Raw genomic sequence first — 26,058 nt, forward strand, 5'->3', positions numbered from 1 at the left:
ATTAAATATACAGTATTTTTGCTTAATTTTTATGAAATTATAAAATATATATATATATTGAATATATAAATTTATTCTTCTAAACAGTATATATAAAAAATATATATAAATGACTGTTTAAAATTAGAGATTATTATAAACTAGAATTTTGTTTTATGTAAAATATTTAATTGTCAAAAAATGTATTATAGAAATGATAATAATAAAAATAATTGAGTGACACTGTATATTAATTTTATAAATTATTATTTTATATTTAAATAACTGATAATTTTATGCAATTTTTAAGTATTGTTATTTTAATTAAAATAAATAACTAATTAATTTAATTGTGTTAATTTCAGTTGATTTATTTACCTTAAATAAAAAATTTTAAAAATAATATTAATCTCTTAATCGGATAATCTCTTAAATTTATAGAACTCATAATGTTATAATATTAAACTTATTATACGGTATATAATAAAACTATTTTTATAAATTGAATATATAAAAGTAATAAATTTATACAAGTATTTAAATTTAGTTTTACTATCAATTATTTTAGATGATAAATATTTACAGAAAAAATTAATACAATAATTGCCGAAAAAAGTAGAATAATTATAAGTATATTTCAAAATCTGAATTAGTATTTAGAATTTAGTACTAATATTTTCGTTGCTATTGTACAGTATATATAATCATAAACCCATTAGAATTGTTAAAACATAAAACTGTAATAATGTTAGATTTATTCAACACAATAATAGTTTTAAGTTTTATCATAAATTTATTTATTAATAACATTTACGTATTGAACTATAGTATAAAATTTTCAGAATTATGATCTCATTATTCTACTAATACAATAATTGTCTCAATTATGCAAATGTTTACAATCTTTAATATAAATTATATAAAGTAAACATATATATTGTATAATTTTATATACCATATCTATTAGTTATATCATTTATATCCGTTAAATTATGTTACTATTATTTATCAGCTTTATATTATATTAGTGAAACTATAGTACCATTTACAGTACAATATATATGTTGTAAAATAATATACAGAATCACATATACCGATAATATTAAACTATATTAAATATTATAAGTTATATATTAAGTTATATACAGCATATTATATATTTATAGTATTTTAATATTATCAATATATAGGTTATATCAATAAAATACAATCTACTTTATGCAGTACTTTATTTCTAACGATATATAATATTTAATATGAAATTGAAAGCTCACTTATGTTTTAAAATCTGGTCATTTAATTTTCAACAATTTTATTATCTTAGAAAAGTATCGGTTTTAGGCTTTCCGGGATCTCTTGAGATTAAATTTGTCTAAAAAATTATGTTTCAGATTTTTAAGTTAAAACTATTTTAGCTAAAAATTCAATTTAGACAAAAAATTTATGTACAAAAAAACTTAATATTTTTGATCCACAGATAAATCCCACAAAAAATACAATTCATTTTATATTAATTTTTTTTTTTTGGTATTACTTATGATAAAATCCTTTACTAATGATATATTTATTTCTCATTATAACAAAAAGCCATATAAAACATTGATAAATAAAATTGTTGATCTCTTATTTCAATTACTGTATTTGCAATCTATTCAATACTATTATTATTATGTATTGTGTATTTGATTGTTTGTTTGTATTATATAAATTATATGTGTGTATCTCATATAAAATATTAAAACTCCAATACTTTATACAACAATAAAAAAGAAAAACATTTATCATTTATTATATAATATAATAAAAACTAGACTGACCAACTAATTTTATATTTAAAAAAGGACATTGATAATTTATAAAAAAAATAATATTCCGGGACAAATTCGGGACATAATTACTTTCTAGCCATTTGTTATTGTAAAATTGAAGAAAAAAAATTAAACTTATGATTAGGCAAATGATTTTATGTGTACTGACCATTAAAATTATTTATTAATAATAATTAATTTTAATAAAAATAAAATCATTAAAAATTTTTGAACATTTTTTTTAATGTTCTACTGTTACTAAAACAAATATAATATCATTGTATGTATTAATTTTTCATGAAAATTTTATTCATTTTTTATACTATAATACTTTTTATATGTTTTATACAAAATACTGTATTAGTATATATACTGTATATATATATATATATATATATATTATTAATGTAACCATTTGTACTAAAATATTGTATTAGCTAATGTAATCCTATCGTGAACTCTGAAATAATTAGTAAAATCAGTCAGTGTTTAGGTCAGTCCAGGCCATACCGGGACTGTTGGTCACCCTATCCACTATATATTGTGATTACAAGTGATGACCACTATATATTTGATACAATATATTTGCCATTATAGAGACAATATATTTGATAACATTAGATTTAATGCATGAATGCATTGATTAAATGAGTTTACAATATATAACTTTTATATATTAATATTATTGCAAAAATATTCTTTGATATTTTTCTATATCTTTATATTTTATGTAAAAGATATAAATTTATAATTATTATTTGAATTATTAATTGCTCCAAAAAAAACCTAATGATAAATAAAACACAGAAAAATGTCTAAAAAATAATAAATACCCATTAAAATTACTATAAAGTTAAATATATATTTTTTAAATATTTTATTTGAAACTGATTTAAGTAAATATAATATATTTATAATATAATACAATATATTTTACTTGAATATCACGGAAATATTTTATTGGTTATATTTTCTAAATAATTAAAAACAATTTACAGTATAATAGTTTTTAAAAGTATAGTTTTTATATATATTTTAAAAATAATTATTAGTTATGCTAATTGTTATTTATGATATTAATTTCATAGAATATTCTTAGAAAAAAATTTAAAATATTATTAGTGTTATTGTTAAAAATACTAATACATTATTTTTTTTCATTGACAAATGTTTTATAAAATATTAAAGTTTCATAATAGTAACTTTAAAAAAATTATAAAAATATACCTATTATTAGATAATTTAGCCATTACAAAAATTAGATATTTAAATAAATATTTATTAGTAATACTTAGAAACATTATAACTATTATAAATAACTTATACTATAAATATTTATACTGTATTATAACTATAGCAACAAAAAATACTTAACTAAATTAAATTAAAATACGCATACAGTATATTATTTTATAATTATTATTGTTATTTATTTATTGATATAAATGTAAATTAAATATTTATATGTTTAAAATTTTAAAACTTTATTGTTAAAAGTCTTCAAATAATTTTTAAGTAAATATACTCTTAGTTTTGTTATTATTATTAGTAACACAAAAAAATTGTTTATATAAACAATACAAAAATAATATTTTTTGTTATTTTATTGTAATATTAAGATACAGATTGATTGTAAAATCAGTGAAATCACTGAACATTCAATTCTATTGATATTTTGTAAACTGTTTGTGACATTTGTCTCAAACTAAAAAAATAAGTTTTAATATAAAAAAGATTTAATATTTAATAATATTGTATAGCAAAGCAAAGTACTATACTATGTATAAAATACAATATTTTGTTTGTCAAAAACTTATTTGAAAATTTTTATTATAATAAAAAAATATTTTACAAATAAGTTTATAGACTGTCTGTCTGTTAGGTAATTAGTAAACAATTTAATATTATTATTATTAATTAAAAGAAAGTAAATACAATAATACATTTTGTCATATTTTAATTTGGATTATAATATTAGTAAATACTGTATAAAGATTTACAATAATTAATATTATTATTGATAAAAACGTATATAAGTTGTTATGTCAATTAATATAAAAATTAATGTCAATTGACCTCTATTATTTACCTAATCTATTTAGCTACCTGGGCAACACTTAAGTTAATATACTTTTATAATGCATTTTTTCTGTAATTATAATGTAATTTATAATCAATCACATTAAGTGATTAATGTAAAAATAAAATATATAAAAATATAATTTATGTTATGACTTTCATTTATTATTAACATATTATTATATAAATTAATTAAATAGATTATTAATTACTTAATGTAAACTTATTTTATTATTATTATAAATATTAATAACTCCAGTTTTTTTTATAAATATTAGTTGTTTACTATCAATTAACAATTTATAATAAAAATAATATAATAAAACAGCAATATGTTTGTTAATTGTATAGTAAACTTGTTATTAATATACATAAATTAGAAATATTTGTATAATATTGATAATATACTGTAATAATCTAAAAATTCACAGATTATTAAAAATAAATAATTAAGCTAAAATATTGATATATTACTAATGAAATTCAAATTATATCGAGTATTAATAATAATAATAATAATAATAATATTAAGCTGTTTTATGGTTTAGATTTTGTTTTTTTAGTATTTGCTTTAGTTTTGCTTTTACGAGTTTTTCTTTTTTGTTGCTGTTTTTTAGCAAAAATATATGTCAAATGTGGACAATCTCTAAGCCAAACGTGTCGGACAACCATTTGTATGTCAATTCGGGCATCTTTTTGATAATTAAGTAAATTTCTCAACAAATCCATACATTGATTGCTCACATGATTAGTATAACGTTTGGGAGCATTGATCGCAGCTTTCATACTATTCAACATTAGTGGCAATGACTGCAATTCATTGTTGAAATCATAATCATACGGGTGTTCATAGAATAGTAGTCTATAGAGACATATACCGAGCGCCCAGATATCCGATCGAAAGGGATTATAATTATGAGTTGGATTTTTGAATAGATCCGGTCGATTCAAATTATTACATAAGTAGACCCTTAGCTGTTCGGGTGACATATAGACTACTGTTCCGGTGGCGCTATTCATTAGATTCAATTGATGATTCTGTTGATTGATGCCTACCTGTGCGCACCCGAAATCAGTAACTTTCAATGTTTCTTGTCTTTGTTTGTCGATCACAATCAATATGTTTTCCAGTTTGAGATCGCCATGAGTTAAGCCGTTTGTGTGTACAAAATGAATGGCACTAACTATTTGTCCGAAATAGTCGATGGCCTCCGATTCGGTGTATGTCTGTCTGGAGTCTAAATATTTTCGTTTCAATCGTTTACTGAGATCACCGCCGTTGGCCAACTCGAGTATTGTAAAACAATATTGTTTAACAACAAAATTATCAATTAATTCAATAATATTTTTGTGCGGATTCTTCTTAAGGGCTTTGACTTCATTAACGAAACTCAAGAACCGATTTCGACTCAAATGATTGCCTGATTTCAGTTCCATTGTCTTCAGAGCCAACAGCTCTTTGGTGTTCAAGTGTCTCACTTTGAATACCTGTCCAAAGCCTCCCCTCCCGATGGGCACATCTGACACTAACTCGTATTTTCTAGTATTCAAAACGACTCTAAATAAGTCTATCTTATTGTTCATTGCAGTCATATCTGTCTTCACTGTTTGCAACGATTTCAGCTCTTTTTCAAATTCTGCCGCTTCCTCGGTGTCGGACATCGGGGGCACAATTGTCTCCCATTTGGTCGCATATCTGTCAACAGAGTTTTTATCCAATAGTTTTGATAGCTTTTTAACTTTTGATTTGAAACAACATCCACAACAACAGACAAAAGACAATATATATGATAATGATTTAGACATTATATTATTTTTTTGCGACAATTTTTAAAAAAAATTTTTCAAACGTATTTCAAATCATAAATATTTGTATAGATTTATATATTTTGCCTAACAATTGCTTAGAATAGTGATTGTAGATTTCATTTGACTTTTATTTGTCGCGTGAAATAAATTGTATTTAAATGCAAATAAACATTTGCAAACATTTGCACATCAAATCACTTATGTTTTATTCAATATATCTTTTAAGTTATACCACGTTTTAATACACATTTAAATGTATAATTAACTTAAATGCTATTGATTAATATACTGTACAAAGTATGCCACACCACCCTCACCCCCATCCCATCCCATCCCATCCCATCCCATCCCATCCCATCCCATCCCATCCCATCCCATCCCATCCCATCCCATCCCATCCCATCCCATCCCATCCCATCCCATCCCATCCCATCCCATCCCATCCCATCCCATCCCATCCCATCCCATCCCATCCCATCCCATCCCATCCCATCCCATCCCATCCCATCCCATCCCATCCCATCCCATCCCATCCCATCCCATCCCATCCCATCCCATCCCATCCCATCCCATCCCATCCCATCCCATCCCATCCCATCCCATCCCATCCCATAATATTACATCCCATAAGTCTTACATAATAAAATAGGCAAAATTTATCTATCAATAAATTTAAAAAAACTTTAATTTGAAACAAATAGCAAAGTATTATGACTCTCGATACTTAATATACTGTACTATATTTGTACATATGTTTGGGTCGAAAATATGGATTAATTTAATACTATATTTGTTTATAATAATAATTAATATGCTATTAATCAGACGGAACTGAAGTTTTAATCAGTGATTAAAGTTATGTTAATACAGTATAGTATATATTAAAATTAAATTACATAAACAAAAACAAAACCAATAATACAGTATAATCAGAAATTTCAAGTTTATTATTTTTCTATTCTAATTTAATACATTACATAACCTAGTAATTGTACTAATATTAAAAGTTACAGTTATATTAGTTTACGGTTTAATTGTGTGTAAAAATTTTAAAAATTAAGTTTTATTTATTTTACTTAATCAAAATCAATAGCTATGTTCATATGAGATATACTGTATTTTATATGACTAAACTTACAATTTACAGTAGATTTATAACGTTAAAAGCTTATATTTATTAGTACTGTACTATTATACTCTACTATATTGTACTTTATATGTATAGTATAATAAATGTATTAATATTTTTACTATTATTACTCAAATATTTAATTGAATGACTTAATTAATAAATAAATTTGTTTTTAACAAATAAATATTAAACATGTTTAAAATTATCGTTGATAAATTAGTAATATAAATAATATATCAATAGTAATGTTATATAATCATAATAACCGGTAGCCAGTGTTTAAATGGCCAATAAATTCAAGTGTAAATTATGTTAAACCATAATACAGTACATGTATTTTTTATATTATATTATAATAGTATAAAGTAAGTAATACTGTGTATTATTATTATATACTGTAAAGTCAATCGTGAATTTTATGGACAGTTAGTAATACTTGTGGTCTTAAAATGAGATGAGAAAAAAATAAAATAAAATTAAGTCCATTACAGATAAATATATTTCAACCTACAGTATTTGTTGACTAATTTTTTAAAGAAAAAAATACAGTATCGTTATAATGATATTTTTGTTATTATTTTTAAGATTACATATTATATACAATCTTATATATATATATATATATATATATATCATAGAATTTACAGCATATATATATATATATTGATAAATAGTATTTATCTTACGTCACAATGAATTTATATGACATCATTAAAAGTAAATAATTGAGTTAAATTCAATTGAAATAATATATAATATAATTTTTTGGTAATATTTTTTTGTTAGTAAATAGCATTATCGTGTTTTCAGTTAAAAAAAACTATTTTAGTTAACAAATAAATGGCTAATTTATATACATTTTGGTTAAAAACTAATTATACTAAATTATGTATATTATTAATATAAAAATAATATTTTCTTTATTTTATGTTTGTTGTCAGATAATTTTAGTTTGTATAAATAAAATCAAATAGTTTATAATTACCATAAATCATGTTAACATTTATAATATAACATAAAAATTTATTTAGCAAAAAACAATTAAAATTAATTGACTAAATGAAAGCAAAATGTTTTGATAAAAAACATGTTTATAATATTAAAAAATATCTTAAATACTGTAGAAAATTCAAGTTTATACATATAGAGTATATTTATTTGAATATAAGATTATAATTTATATAAAATGTTACTTAAAGATTACACTTTATTATAAATCAATATACAGTATAATAATATATAAAATTGTATTTTATTTTATTATGGTTAGATATATAAAAGTTAATTGTGGTTTTTTTAACAAATGAATTTATAATACAATATTATGCAAATTAAATAAAAAATAAATAAATTGTTTTTTTTACTAATACTGTGTTATTAACAGAAACTAAAATCTGTTATAACTATTAATTTGATTATTTGTTTTTTGTTTCGCTAAATATTTAATTAATGAATATATTCTTATAATAATTTTAGTATAAAAAAGTAGAAATGTAATTAAATTTAATGTCTTTAACAGTGTTAAACAAATTATTTTCAATTAAGATATACCTCTCCTTAAAAGCTAAACTAACAAATTATTAATAAAATAGAAAGTATTGCTGAAATAATGGATATGTCGTGAAAAACAATTAAGTTATTGATTGTGGGTCTAAAACTATGGCTGAAAACAGTAAAACCTCTACAAATACAAACAAAATTGTATTTAACAAAATGCAATATTTAATTAAACCCCTAAACGTCTTTATAAACTTAGATATATATACTGTATATACATTGTATATATTAAAGATATATTGATATTACGTGATATATAGTACAATATTATACACAGTGACATATATTTTAATATATATATATATATAATTCATTAATTTCCTGATGCCTCATATAATAATATAATATAAACATTTTGTTTTCATAGACAACAACAAAAGCAATAATATTAGACGAAAAGGTTATTTTTAATAAAATTAATGTTAGTTACGTTTCGTGCGACACTCTGGTGTGTGTGTGTGTGTGTGTGTGTGTGTGTGTGTGTGTGTGTGTGTGTGTGTTTGTATATGTTTGTATGTATGTGTAAATGTGTGGCCCCACAGTTACGCCGATAACTCCCTGTCCACACACACAAACTGTTTCAATATTGCACATCAACTTTTTTTCGTACATATATAATATATAAAAACAGTATCTTATTTCCACTTTGCTATCATTATATGTTTTGCAGCCAATTTCATAAGCAATTATTTTATATCAGTTTTCTGTCACCTATATTATAACTATAGTATTTTATATATATTATATAAATATATATATTTAACTATAAATAACTAATTTATATATATATATTTATATTGAACTTATATTCTGTGCTTATAATTTCCAAAATAATATTTTCGCAATTAATATTCGAGTGTATTATTAAGTTACATAATTATAAAACAATATGTTTGCGAAATTAAATAATAAACTAATAATTTTGTTATTTGGTGTAATACTAATTACATTATCTATTATTGAATGCACATCATTTGGTAAATTATAATAATTTATAGAAAATGATAAATTATATCAATTATAATTATTATTAAATTATAAACAACAATTATTTTTGAACGAAATATATATCTAAAAAATAAAAATAATTATCAAATAAAAATTATTTAAATACTTGTTTTTTTAATTTTTTTTATTTGTGATTAAGATTTTGATGACGAAAGTGATGATTCAATCGGATTGAATGACATGTTTGCCAATCCGGACGGTTATATCATCATTAAGAAGAGCAGCGGACCCGTCGGCGGAACAGTTTTGTAAGTTTTTTTTGATATAGAAATATAGTGTCTATAAACTGATATAAAAAAAATATTTCTCAAAATTTTATTGATTAATCATATTATTTTGTTATTTGAAAAAAAACAAAATAATTATAATTAATCATAAAATTATTATTAAGTAATAAATAATTTTTTAAAAACTATTATCTTTGTATATATGGTTAATCGCATTTTGTTATGTTGACTATTGAAAAATTTCAATATTTTAATTAAATATGATATTTTAAGTAGATTGCTGCATATGACAAGTAGCTCATATAGCATATTTATTATATAATAATTTTAATTAAAAATATGTCATATTTTTATAAAGCTCAGACATATGAAACTTGATTGAGTTTAATTTATTATAATTTTTTATGTATATTTTAGTATTAAAGTAAAGTTTTGCTTATTAATCGAAAAAAATCGAAAAAATTTATTTTAATTATGTTTATATGTAATTTATAAATTTATTTTATATAAAATATTCTGTAAAAATAAACTAAAAACAGTTTAAATATAAGATAATAATTTAAAGATAATAAAAGACATTATTACTTGTTTGTGTTTATTATAGACATTAATAATAATATTAAAATATATTTATATCTAATGTTATTATATCTTTATATCTATTTAAATTTGAGTTTATATATAAGTATCTAGATAAGTTAATATCACATTTAATTATTAATTTTAATAGTATAACTAATTTAAATAGTTAAACATTTCAACAATGTGTAATAATAAAAATGCATTATATTCATATTTTATTGTATTAAATATAGAAATAACAAATTACTATTTAAGATTTTGAAGATAAGATTTTGATAAATAAATTATATAAATAAAATTTGTCAATTTTGAGAAGTTTTCAATATAGATTTAAACATTAAAACATTAACCAAAGTTTGTTAATTTTATTTAATTTAGTTTTATTTGGATTATCTGTTATTATATTGGATTGGATTAGGTGTCATCATTAAGTTTATATTGTCTAACAATAATAATTAAAATTATTACAGATTATCACAGTTTATGTGATTATAAATAAAATATGTGTTTATAAAAATTGGAGATATATGTGATCACATTTGTGATTACTAGAAAATAATTACCTTTTTTATGGCAATTATATAGATATCTAATTAAATGTTATTTGCTGTATATAAAACTAATCTATTATGTAATTATTTTATCTTTAATTTATTAATCCTTATTATATAATTATTTATCATATTTCAGACGTGACATATTAGGCAAACGTAAACGAAATGTTGGCGGAATTGTATTGTATGTATTAATTGTTTAGTTAATTAATTTACAAATAATTGTATTTTTTTAAATAATTAATTTAATGATTTTCTTTTAATATAATAATTTTAATTACATTGTCTTCAGGAAAGACTTGTTGGGAAAGAAGAAACGGGTGTCAGTTGTCGGCGGAACTGTTTTGTAAGTTATTTTCAAAAAATAATAATAATTTATTCATAATTTTATTTAATGTTTAGTTTATATTTAAATATGATATTTAATAAAAGTTTTTTAGAAAAAAATATTTATACCAACTTATATATTATTTATAAAATATAAATACATAATTTTTTTATTAATGTTGYTTTTTTAAAACAACACAACTAATTAATTAACTTGATTAAAATTTTTAATATATATATTTGATTTATTATAGTAGAGATATAATTAATCATAAAATTAATTTTAAAAAAATAAATTTGACATAATATTTTAATTTTTTTATTCATTTTTTTAAATTTCAGGAAAGATTTATTGGGATAAGAGTCGAAAAGGTTTTTTGATTAAAATACGTTTAAAATTAATAATTTTGAATATTTGTATAAATTTAGTTAAGTTAAAGCAATTTTTCAATTCATTAAAATTAATTTGGCATTACTGTCAAATTAATCATTCAAATAAATTTGTTATAATATTTATCATTATTAGCAGTATTGTAATAATCTGTTTAATTAATAAAACATTTATATTTAAAAAAATTTAAAATATTGTTAAATCATACATTAAATTTTATCAATGATTAACATTTTTAACTTTACATATACAGTACATAAGTGTAATTAATATATAGTATAATAATAATTATATATTAATTTTTTATAAAATGTATTAATTTATATAACAATTGACAATAAATATTAATAAAAACATAATCTTTTAAATAATATTTTATATAATCTTTTGTATTATGTATTTGTAAAACATATGCTGAGTTTCACAGCAATATTTTATTTTATTTGATTATAAATTTGTCATACATTTGTAGTTTATATGTTGCAGTCGTCAAGCAATAGCATATCAGAGCATAAAAGGTATGGTCAGTGCTATCCCTTATATTACTATATAGGGATTAAAGTCAAAAGATTGACCCATAAAATAGTCAGCAGTTATTTGATAACTTATCAATGATAAGTAATGAACTTATAGAAAGTAAATATTTTCTATAAGGCGTTGTTCACATATTACGTTCGCAGTTTTTAAAAAATCTAGACCCCCTCCCCCCCTATGTTCACAATTGTTTGCATGTAATGATATTTAAAAATTACGTTCGCATGTCCTTAACCCCCCACCATTTAAATAAATATTTTATAAAATTATTTTCACTTTTAAAATAATCAAATAATAAAATAAATTAATATTATTCAAAAGTCATATATTTATTCAAAATTAGTTATTAAACCGTTTATCAAAGGATTAAGTTTACTCAAAATTAATCCCTTAAATTCATTCATTATTTAAATGCGAACGTTCTTATAGACTTTACCCCCCTCCCCCTCGTTCGCAAAAGTTCGCTTTGGCCGACCCCCTCCCCTCAAGTGCGAACGTAATATGTGAACAACGCCTAAATGGAAAAAATGTTATATTTAAGTCTATTTGATAATTAAATTATTACTTATGCAAGTAACATATATCTAAATATAAATTATTTTCAAATATAAAGTATTTATACTTTACATATTATATTAGTTATTATATTATCTAAAGCTGCGTTCACACGGACAAAATCTAAGTAGACTTGACTTAAGTTTTGGTGTTCACACATGTACTTACTTGAGTTACCTTGACTTAACTCAAGTACAGTAGTGACCCCTTCTTAAGTAAGTTTACTTCATTAAGTACAGTGTGAACACACGAGACTTATAAACTTAGCCAATYAGTGTTAAGTATAATATGTAAATATTATTATGTTTTAAATGCCTGCTTCGCTGTCTAGCAAAAATATTACCTTTAAATTGTTTAATAAATAAAAATTAATTATTTTTTTGTCTAATTTTTATAATTAACATCAAAATTAATAAAATAATTTCAATAATTTGATTAATTTTTATAAAATTAAATAAACTTAAGTGTGGCAATGTGAACACATGTTACTTGAAACTTGACTTGAGTACAAGTCAAGTCTACTTGGATAAGCATTAGTGTGAACGCAGCTTAATTGATTTATGATTATTATTTATTGAATGTCATTTTGTCAAATAAATCTTAGAATTTAATTTATTATTATATTATAGACTAAAGATAGTATCAATATATAAGTTTATAGTAATAAAAAGTAATCATTGACTATATTTATTTAAATACAAATCATTATACAGTATTCTAATATACTTTCATTTATAAATATTAAATAAATATTAAGAATAAATATAGGTTTTATATAATATAATATTACTATTTTTAATATTAGTAAATATAATAATAAAAGTTGGTATATATTAATAGTGTAATACTAAATGTATTGAATAGTGTCGTCAGTTTCAATATACTTTTAGATAATAATTATTAAAAAGATATATATTGCGTAACTTTTTGACAAACAAACTTTTTGATATTTTTTTAAGAAATATAATATTTTATTTTAGTTGCAATATTGAAAAAAGCTTTCATACAAATTAATAATTTACTTTTAAGTTTTTTATACAAAATTATTTATTTTTAATGAAATATAAGTATTTATTAGTAATATTCTTTATGTTTATTATTTTAATATTTTATATAAATGCTTTTAAGATAAATGTTTAACATTACAATTAAAAAAAAGTATAAAAAGATAATAGAGATGGGCAAATAGAAATTTTTAAATAAATTTCTATTAGAAAATTTCTAGAAAGTTTTTTAGAAAAAATTTTCTATAGAAATTAAAATTTATTGTTATACTAAGGGATCATCATATTTATAGTTATTATAATAATTTACTAATAATACATAATATATACCACACACTACTATATTAATGGGATTCTTATTTATAAAATAAATATATAATAATAATAACTTTTGTAAAATTTTATTCATAATTGATTTATATTTTTAGTTTAATGTTAAACTAAATAAATTATTTTTACTTTGAATAACTAAATGTATTACGCAATATATTAATTATATTAATAAAAACAAATAATTATGCAATATATAAGTATTAAATATAATATCTTTTAAGTACTGCTTAAAAATAACATTAAATTATATCTTTGAATTATATTTGATAATTATTATATAATATATCCGTTTAATGTTTTATATATTTGACCGGAAGTTTCATTTTGAAACCAATAGCTTTTAGCAATTGATAAAAATATCTAATAATACTGTAATAATAATAATAGTACACTATTTTTAATGTATAAAATGTAATTATTTTGGTAATAAATATATATAATAAGGACTTTTGAAGTACAAACAACTCTTTAGGTTTTTGTTGTTTTAATTTTCATATTATATTTTTCGTTTTTATAGTTAATGTATAATTTTTAAAATTAAAATAAATTATCATTATTTTATAAATGCAAATGAATATCTAATATATATATATATATGGTTTTGAAAATAATAAAAATAATACATAAACTAAATACTGTAGACATTGTATGTGTGAATACATACACCGGTGCACTACAAGCATCTTCAGAATACAGAGGCGTTATCAGTGCCACTACGCTATTAACGCCAGCAATGGTATGTCAGACACATAGACATATACACACAAACACACATACATACACATATATATATATATATATATATACATACACACACATATATATATATATACTTTATTGATCGGTTATTAAAGAAAAGTACTCCAAATCTCTCTCCTCTCTGTTTCGTTGAAAAAGATAACCACATATACTGWATGGTCTGAACTCTCACTTTATTCTACTGTTATCTGACATTATTTCATATGAATATACCATAAAACTTATAGTTTACGTGATTTTATTGTCAACAAACTCATAGAACTAAATACTGTTTATATATTTTTTAACGCGCTGACAACAAACGTGTGCCATCGGCACAAATCGACGTTTTCCTTTGGTGACAAAACAGTGCCATTGGCACAGAGCCAATTGACCAATCAAAATGAATCGAACAAAAAATTAAATATTATTGAATTTTAATTTTATCTTTAAGTTATTAAGAATTAAATTTATGTATGTCTTATAATAAGTGATGCTCACATATAGTGGTTTTTATCATCTAATAAAAATAGTTGAAGATAGTGATAATTAGATCCAATTATCATCTAATGGTAAAAACTGAAGATTGTGATAATTAGATCCAATTATCATCTAATGGTAAAAATGGCTGAAGATTGTGATAATTATAATTAATCTAATGGTAAAAATGGCTGAAGATTGTGATAATTAGATCCAATTATCATCTAATGGTAAAAATGGCTGAAGATTGTGATAATTAGACAATTATCATCTAATATGGCTGAAGATTGTGATAATTAGATATTATCATCTAATGGTAAAAATGGTGAAGACTCCAATTATCATCTCTCAATTATCATCTACTGATCCAATTATATCTAATGGTAAAAATGACTGAAAAATAAATGAAATATTTGACATATTCCTCAACTTCAGTAAATATTACCATTATATGATAATATGACCTTTTCCTCAACTTCTTCAGTAAATATTACCATTATATGATAATACTCAACTTCTTCAGTAAATATTACATTATATGATAATATGACCTATTCCTCAACTTCTTCAGTAAATATTACCATTATATGATAATATGACCTATTCCTCAACTTCTTCAGTAAATATTACCATTATATTAATTGACCTATTCCTCAACTTCTTCAGTAAATATACCATTATATGATAATATGACCTATTCCTCAACTTCTTCAGTAAATATTACCATTATATGATAATATGAGTAAATATTACCATTATATGATAAAAACTTCTTCAGTAAATATTACCATTATATGATAATATGACCTATTCCTCAACTTCTTCAGTAAATATTACCATTATATGATAATTGACCTATTCCTCAACAGTAAATATTACCATTATATGATAATATGACCTATTCCTCAACTTCTTCAGTAAATATTACCATTATATGATAATATGACCTATTCCTCAACTTCTTCAGTAAATATTACCATTATATGATAATTGACCTATTCCTCAACTTCTTTAAATATTACCATTATATGATAATATGACCTATTCCTCAACTTCTTCAGTAAATATTACCATTATATGATAATATGACCTGTAAATATACCATTAAATATAATCATACATTTATAGGTTTAGCTAGATATGTTAAAATATTTGTAATTATTCTAAAACGTTGAAAACTTAATAATAGATTAAATTCTGATTGGTCTAAAATTAATTTAATAACAATAACTAAAAATTATTTGAATGACTTCAGAGCGTTAATACTTAAGTATAAAAAATATTAATGATAAAAAAATTTGTCTGATAAAAAATTGTTTACTAACCAAAACGTTAACAATAAYTTTATTGTTGACTAATTAAAAGTAATTTGTTGATCACTCAAATGGATCAGATCTACTTATCACAAAACTTTAACAATACAAATGAGACATTTCCCTCACTGGAAGCCCTGTCCGATGAGTGGCAGGTGTTTCTCATAATGTTATACTCGGCTACGGCCACCATATCGTTGGCCAGTAATATCATTACGATAATAGTGTTGGCAAAAGGGGAACGCATATCATCGGAGATCTGGAAATTTTTACTTAATCTATCGATATCTGATATATTGATGTCCCTATTTTCCATACCATTTTCTTATACTATATTTATGTTGGGCCGTTGGATATTTCCCAAATACCTGTGCCCTTTTGTACAGTTTGCTCAACTATGCTCTGTGTTCATATCGGTCTATACGCTAACTGCCATTGGAATCGATAGGTATTTAATATTATTATTTAAATTTGTTGGTATTATATATATATATTATTACATTAATTAATAGATAAGTGATAAAAATAAAAAACATCTTTAAAGAATATTCCATAAATTATTTAGTAATAAAAAGTTATTTATAAATTTAATACATTTGATATTTATTTTCTTATTATAATTTTATAATCTTTATAGTTCTTATATTTTATAGTTTTGTAATTTTTTTAATATTATTATTTAATGTCTAAATAGAAACAAATCTAATTAATAATTCAGAATAAAATTGGAAAACTTTAAAATCATATTATATTGTATTTAAAGAAATGCTTTAAAAAATATATTTCAAATGTATTACAAACATTTCAAAAAAATATTTATGACATATTTCAGATATTATAAATTAAAATATATATATATATATTATAACTAATATAATCAGTAGAAAAAATTTAAATAATGAATTTATGCTTAAATATTGAATATTATAGTTTATAAATCTTTAAAAACACAATTAACTTAAAAAGCTTTTATTCAAATAGCTTTTTAATAATTTAAAACTTGATTTCACAATAAAAATAAATTATATTTTTAGAAATATGATGAATTTAAATTTACAAAAAATATATATAATATTAAGTTGATTCAATTTAATATGCTTATTATTCAATTGAATACAGTATATAAAAACTGTCAATAATAACTCATATGCCTTTTAACAAATTTGATAAAAATGTTGAATAATATTATTCAATAATCTACTCAAATATATATACAGTATATAATTTATGTCACGCAAAAACGTAATTCATAAAATACACAAACAGTAGTTAAATATACAGATAGTTACTTTAACACTAAAAAGGTATATATATTTAATAAATTTCAAAATAGTTCAAAATTTTTCAAATAAAATGTTATAAGCAAACACATAAAGATTTTTCAAATTTATTTTAGCAAGAATCAAAACTATAGAAAATAATATTTTTAATTATAACTTAGTTAACAATATTTACATATTGTTTGAAATTATTGTTACAGTATTCATTGGATATTATATTTATGATTAATATTTTTAAAAATATTTAGATTTAAAATTATGATATTGTATTTTGAAATGTTTACAAAGTTCACAAAAGATGTTAAACAATATTATAGTTTAATTATAATTCAGTTTTTATTACTATTTATATGTCTTTTATTTATTATATAATACTTCATATGAAATCGTGAATATATTTTTAATAAATACAATTAATTCAATACAGAAAATGTTTATTTAACATATAATATATATATATATATATTGAGTATTTCAAAAGAATCAATAGAATTCAATCATCAAATTCATAAAATCTCACAATTTATTTAAACAATAATTATCTACAGTAAGCCTATAAATCATTTTTAATTTAATATTAACATTTGACTGCATGAATACATCAAATACTTGAATATATCAAATAAAATTTAATGTAAAGGTTTTAATATTTTTATAAAATATAGATTAAATATGTATAAAATAGTATAAATATAAAACAAAAATATATAATTTAAAAAAAAGTTTGTATGATTTGTTATAATTAAAACATAATAAATATTAAAAATATTTGTTAACATTTTAATTATACTAATTATACAACCTAAATAATAACATTATATTAAACATTTAAATTAATTAATTTGTTATAAATATAATTTAATTAGCGGCAAACTATAATTTATTAATAAGATAAATTAATAAAATTTTTATTTTAACAAAACAAATTAATTAGTAAAATGCTATAATTGATATCTAAAAATAAATATTTTTATGATATATATATAAATATACAAATATATATACATATTGTCAAAAACTATATTTGATTTATTATTTATTTGTTATATCATATGTTGTTGTTATTGTATTCAAATATTGTTAATTAAAAAATAACTATTGAGTTTTAAAAACTTTTTACTAATAAAAATGTCATATAAAATTAAGTACATATTTCTAATTTAAAATAATAGATATAATTCAAATTTAATTTACATGAAGTTTAAAAATAATTTAAAAATAATTATTTAAAGATTTTATAGATATTTACATTTTTAATATACGGAGTAAATATTTTATAATATTTTATAATAATAATAATTTATCAAAATATTTTAAATATGTATAGTAATAGATAAATTAATATTTAAATAAAATTTCTATAATAATTTTACTTTAAAATTATATTATAAGATCTCGATATAATTTATAAGTTAATAAAACAAATGTTTTACATTCTCACTAATTTCGAGATACTATACTTATTATACAATAAAAGTATTATAAGAATTGAAAAATAATATTTATTAAAAAACTTAATTCAAAATATTATTATTAAAATGTCTAGTTTTGTGACTTAATTGAATGTAATGAAAACCAGTTGAAAATGCTACTAAGTATTTCCACGAATAACAAACTTTAATGGCTTAAATTATTTCGTATAATAATAGTATAACTAAAGTATTTATTGTTGATAATCATAAGTCCATGAGTCATATTGTGACAAAAATATTGGTACGACAGACACACACACACACACACAAACATTTCAGAAAACAAACTTTTTTCAAAGTTTGTTTGAAAATAGTTCAAAAAATTAACAAATATGTAATAAAATTTAGTTATTAAGAATAATTATAATTTATTAAAAAATATTAAAAACTATTGAGAAAACAATATGTGTTAATCCTTTTAAAACCCGTCAAATATTTGCTATTTTCACCCATAAGTGACCGATTATTATTGCGCGCGCTATTCAACCAATAATAAACCAGAATTTACTAATCATTTAAGTTATATAAAAATTTAATAAATTGTTAACTCATACAATCAAAAAACCCAATTAAATGTTTAATTATCATCTAATGGTAAAATCAGTTTAAGAAGAAATTGTAGAATAAGATCAATACAAAGACAGACATTTCTTTCGGAAATTGCAATAAAAAATTATTATTGTATCCAAGATTTGTTTAGCAATTTTTTTCAAATTAAATTCTAATTAAATACAATTTTTTGATAAAATCTATTTTTAAAAAATTAATTTAAAACTATTATATAAAATATTTCATGTATAAAATAATGAATTTATTTCACTAGAAAAACTATACTACAGTATACACTGTATACTCTACAATACTATCAATAGTTTACATTCTACTTAAACTATCTAATGTAGAAAAAATACATTTTAATATTTACTTTAAATTATAATTTCAAAATGTTAAGTGACTTGTATTAATGTATATGTAAAACATTGTAATTTTGTTAAACCAATTATTTTCATCAATGAAAAATGCAATTTCTATCATATTTTATGTTAACACACAACACTTTGGTATAAAATAACTGTATTTGTGTTAACATTTTAGTTTTATACAGTACTTAGTTAACTTTTTTTTAATGAATTAATATTGATATACTATTAATTATTTTCATTAAATTAGTATTGCATGTAATACAAAAAATACTATAAATAAATAAAAAAAATACCACTAATTAGTTGCTAATCAAACACATTATACATTCATATTAAAACTGTAGAAAGTCATGAACAAACATTTTAGTAAAGATCAAAATAATAAATATTAATTACATAAGCGTTAATTACTATTACTAACATTATATATTAAATAGTATAGTACAGACAAAATTATATATAAACTTAATATATTTTATTTACTGTATTTGTAAAATACTATACTTTACTTTTAAGTAAAGTATTCATCAATTTGTTGACTTGCAATCTATTGAAAAGTTCTTATTTTTGTTGTAAAATATTGTATTATGTTATAATCAAATTACTGGGATTTATACTAAAGATTTTATTGAAATAGTATTAATTTTCAATGCTGGATTAATTGAATTTTATACTTATAATAACCTAACAAAACACTATTCAATAAATTAATTTATAATTTTTTGGATATAGGATATCAGATATTATATGCTTTTAAATTAATATCAAATAAATATTAATATTTCGTATAATAAGTTGATATTTTCAATTTGAATTACTATATAAATTATAAAATAATACTATTGATTAAAATCATTGAATTTGTTTAGATATTTTGCAATTGTTCATCCATTTCGGCTATTAATGTGGATTAAGACACACAAAGAGTATGTAATAATAGGTATATGGATCGCCGGTATACTGTTTGCTAGTATCCAACTGGTCAAGAGTAGGGCCGTTCCCTTTCAATACGGGCCACACGTTTACTATGATTGCCGGGAGGAGTGGTCGGAAAGTGATGGTAAACTCTATACGGCAGTGGTTTTCACGTTTACATTTGCTTTGCCGGCCATTGCGTTGGTATTTGTTTACGGCTCTGTCGGCTATACAATAGTCAAACACAGCACTCCCGGGAATCCAGATATTGTACGCGATTTGACTCAATTCAACATCAAAATTAAGGTCAGATTTTTTGTTTGTTTATTCAATTAATTTATAGCTTAAATAATACTCTCAYACACACACACACACACACACACACACACACACACACACACACACACACACACACACACACACACACACACACACACACACACACTCACTCACTCATACACCTGATTGCTTGAATAATAATATTTTATACGTAAATGTAAAAAAAAAGTTTTATAAAAAATTATTTTAATAGCAATATAATGTTAATTATTTCTATTACTAAAGTAAAATCAGTATTAAATATTACAACTTTAGTCCACTTCAATAATAATTACATATAATTTACTGTATATTATTTATGAGCATACAGTACAAACAAAATTTATGATAAATATTAATAATATAATAAAATAAAATACATTACATAATACATATCAAATTTCATTATAATTAAAAGTAATATATAAAATATTAGGCAATAATATGCGATTAAATATGATATTACAAATTTTTCTATGAAATATATTTAATATAATTAATAAAATATATTTAAAAACTAATTTATTTTGTTAAGTTTTATTATTTTAATTAATAATTATTATTATTATTAAAAGAAGATTAAATAATCTTTGTATAAAAAACATTATAAGTTGAGTTTTAATTAAATTTGTATAATAAAACTAATTATTTTAATATCACTTTTTATTTATTCAATTATATACTATTTGTGTAAAGATTTAATTTTTAATGTTCTTAATTATAATATATGTTTAACAATTTAATAATATGATACAATAATTTATTAATTAACTTTTTAAAAAAATAATTAATAATATTAACTTTATTAGTTTAATTAATTAATATTTTATAAAAAAAATTATTAAAAATATTTTAAATGTTTTATTGTGTAGTGTTGTGCAATATTATTGAGATTCTTCTATTTTTATTTACTAATTATTTATATTTTAATTTGAAAAAAACAAATTTGATATTTCAAGTGTTAATGTTTGTTATAAAATAAGAAAAAAAACCATTTAATATATTTTGTAAGACATGATAACAAACATAAAAATGATTAGTCTATTCAAATTATAATAACATTTTTATATTGATATAAAACTTATATTATGTTAAACAAACTGTGTGTAAGTTTGGTCAAAATTGCAATTATTTTTTTTTATTTTGAAACTAGTGTTAAGTATTTGTTTTTGTTTTTTGAAACAGTATACAAATTTTATTCATAATAATGTAGAATAGATTACAGTACATGTATTATTATTATTATTATTACAGTATTAATATAACTACATGTATTAACTTGCCTTAAATGCCACTACACTGTATACTAGAGTAGTGCTCCAATATTCAAGCATAATTATTTAGCATTTAAGTATACAAATACTGGTAAATAAATTATAAATAATTGATATCATAAATACTATAATTAAAATACAATATATCCTAACGTAATCTAATTTAAAACATAAGCCAGGGATCCAATTACAAAGTAAAGTTGATTGTACTATACTTTAGGCAATACATTGCAATTTTTGTTTGTATCAATCAATTTGAATTGTATTTTAGTTATTTTTAGTTAGTTTACTATAGTTTATTATTGGATATACTATAAAATAGTTTTTTTATTTTATTTTTGTTGATTCAATTTTGCTCATAAATATTGTTTGAAAACATGTCAATTATTTATTATTGTTAAATATTTGCTTTTTTGTCTAAATTATAATAAATACTATATATAAGTATAATATAAATTTTACTTATGAATGTCATAGCAATTATAATGTTCAATAGAAAAAACTATTTGATTTATAAAAAAAACGTTATTTTATTAGTATTTTTACAATAAAATTATATTCATATAATATAATATATACTGTATATTTATGAAATAATTTATTATCCTATAATATTGATATATATATATATATATCAGTATATATATATATACTGTATATTGTAGTTTATCTATGCATTATACTGTATTTACTGCACATACACACAAAACTTGTTTATGTATAGATAAAATTGCTTTTATCAGATTAAATAATAGTTTAAATATAAATCTATATTACTAATAGTGTTTGCTTTAACTTTTTAAAAAAACTTATTTAATTTATAAATTATAAAATAATATTTAAGATAAAATTTGTCATTTAAAAAAAATAAATATAGTATAAATAATATAATTTTTACAGTTTATTTAATAGTAAAATAATTTATATTTGAAAACATTATATTTTATTATATCATTCATAAGATTAAAACAAACAGAATTTTAATCAGTAAATTATTTACAATATTTTTCAGTTAACATATTACATAACTTTATATATTAACTATAACTTAAGTAAATTTCAATTATAAAATCGCAAATTGAGCTGAAATACTGTACATATTTACTAATAAGTAATTAACTTTGTTTTAATTGATAGGTCGTCAAAATGTTGATATTGATAGTCATAATGTTTGCCATTTGTTGGCTTCCCATACAAATGTATAATTTGATTGTATGGTCGATACCCATCAGTTTGGACACTGATCTCAAATACAATCTCTATGTCGGCCTATATTTTGCCAGTCATTGGCTATCAATGAGCCATTCATTTATTAATCCACTCATCTATTCATATATGTCATCAAATTTTCGTGTATTATTAAATACATATATTTTATTAATGTATAATAAATGCAAAAGATGTGTAATTTGACAATATTTTTAATGCAAACAAATATTATAAATAAAACTATTTATTATTTTTTCGAGAATTATAATAAATAAATAAAATAATATTTTTAATAATATTTATACAGTACCCGTATATAGAGTACACATTTTAATACTATACTAAATTGCATTAACCTTAATATCTTTTTAAACTAAACCATTTCAACCACATAATCATTACATTTAATAATTTTATTAACATTTCCAAAAATATATCTAAGTTTTATAAAAAAAATGTTTATTGATGCGGAAAAATAAAAAATGTAATCTTTGTATATTTATGCGGTAATATTTTTTTTAATTTCTAAATCAAACAAATCATTGATTATCTAATCCTATTACAAAAATTGTTAAATTGTTAATTTTTTTGTACAGTAGTTAAGTCATGTAATTATAATTAAACATAATTATTATTATTTTTTAATTCTAAATAATTATCATTAAAAGTCTAAAAATAAATTTCTAATAATATAATAATTAGTACAATCATAATGTATTTTATATTTTATAAGTTAGTTATTAAAAAATAATGTTTTTTATTAAATAATTTGTATAAACAATTATGTAAATAATTATTATCATATTGTATTTTTCACAAAAATGATAATTATTAATATTTAAAAAATWAAAAAAACTGTTTATAAAATAAACAAAATTATGCATAAATATAAAACTAGTCCATTTAATTATAATATTTATAAAAAATATGTATATTTATATAAAAAATTACATTATAATTACAAGCAATAATTTGTATGTCCATTAGATTGACACTCAAGTGGACTCCATTAAGCTTAGCATTGATACAATTTAAATCATTCTAATTTTTTTCAAATTTTATGGAATCCATTGGAGTGTCAATCTAGAGGACACATAAGTTATTTATTGTAATTATAATATTTTTCAATTATTTTCATGTAATCTAAAATGTCATGTAATGTGTTCAAGATAATTTATTGAAAATTTTATTTTAAATTTAGTGAAAGATTTTCTTCATTCAAAATAATATAAATCATAAAAATCTAACTATTAGTTTATAATATATTTACTCTTAAATTTGAGATTGTTTTGTACAATGATTGTATATATTTTATAATCAATTTTAAATAATGCTATAATTATAATACTTAAATATATTGAATTGAAATATAAAGTCTAATATTATACAGTATATAATTTAAACCATTGAAAAGATAACTAAAAATGTACTTTATTATTATACCCAACAAAATTTTTAAAAATAATGTTTATGTAATAAGAAAAATATTAGATATTATATTTAAATTAAATATTTTTCTATTAAATTATTCTAATTTTTTTCTATACCAATTTTCTAACTTATTTTTTACATAATATTTCAATTGTAAAATATTTTCATCCATCATTTATCATATTTATTACTTTCAACATATATTTATCCAAAATGTTATTTAAGCCAAAATGTTATTATAAAAAATGCTTTAAATGTACTGTAAATAATTTATTTTATTTTTTAAAAGCAAAAATACCGCAAATATGTTTAAAATTTGCTATTTGCAAAAATATTGTCAAATTATCACTTTAAGAAATGTATTTTTTTATTTTATTTTTTTTAAATAAATGATTTGATGTTATTTTGTTATATATTACAGAATGACTTATGGAAACTAATCCGACGGATCAAACCAAAGATGTTTCGTTCATTCAATGATTTCAATTTTAACAACAATTTTGAATTAAGTGACTCTCAATACTCGCACGAAATAACTTATAATTGATTTACTGTTACTTTATATACAGTTATATTATACAAAAAGCCTATTAGTACAATGTATTGTTAATAAAAACCTATACTATGTTATGTGAGTAAATAATACACATTCATAGTATTATATGACTGTACATATATACAGGTATTATACAGTATATATTTATAATGTAATGTATCCATACAACTATAAAAACAAATATTTATATATATATTTATAGATAAATGAATCCACATTCAGTTGTTTAAGTGGTCTAATAAAATATAATGTTATTAATAATAATACAAT

General features: G+C 20.2%; 2 protein-coding genes and 1 long non-coding RNA gene across 3 annotated transcripts; 2 read left to right on the forward strand and 1 right to left on the reverse strand.

Moving 5' to 3' along the window:
- Positions 1-4,364: 4,364 nt before the first annotated feature.
- LOC128963976 (probable myosin light chain kinase DDB_G0271550) lies at positions 4,365-5,615 on the reverse strand. The gene has a single exon (XM_054310530.1). It carries the CDS (start codon positions 5,526-5,528, stop codon positions 4,404-4,406), a length of 1,125 nt encoding a protein of 374 aa, XP_054166505.1. The 5' UTR covers positions 5,529-5,615; the 3' UTR covers positions 4,365-4,403.
- Positions 5,616-9,526: 3,911 nt separating this feature from the next.
- Positions 9,527-11,426, forward strand: LOC128964242 (uncharacterized). Its single transcript, XR_008484674.1, has 4 exons — positions 9,527-9,620; positions 10,872-10,919; positions 11,028-11,081; positions 11,405-11,426. It is a non-coding gene; the product is annotated as an uncharacterized LOC128964242 (long non-coding RNA).
- Positions 11,427-16,481: 5,055 nt separating this feature from the next.
- Positions 16,482-25,779, forward strand: LOC128964307 (RYamide receptor-like). Its single transcript, XM_054310891.1, has 3 exons — positions 16,482-16,858; positions 20,955-21,306; positions 25,654-25,779. The coding sequence occupies exons 1-3, from the start codon at positions 16,482-16,484 to the stop codon at positions 25,777-25,779; spliced, it is 855 nt and encodes a 284-aa protein (XP_054166866.1).
- The last annotated feature ends 279 nt before the right edge of the window (positions 25,780-26,058 follow it).

The sequence above is a fragment of the Oppia nitens genome, unplaced genomic scaffold (genome assembly GCF_028296485.1).
Source record: "Oppia nitens isolate AA-2021 unplaced genomic scaffold, nextdenovo-longstitch-racon4-pilon3 scaffold8_pilon_pilon_pilon, whole genome shotgun sequence".
NCBI classification, from domain to species: Eukaryota; Metazoa; Arthropoda; class Arachnida; order Sarcoptiformes; family Oppiidae; genus Oppia; species Oppia nitens.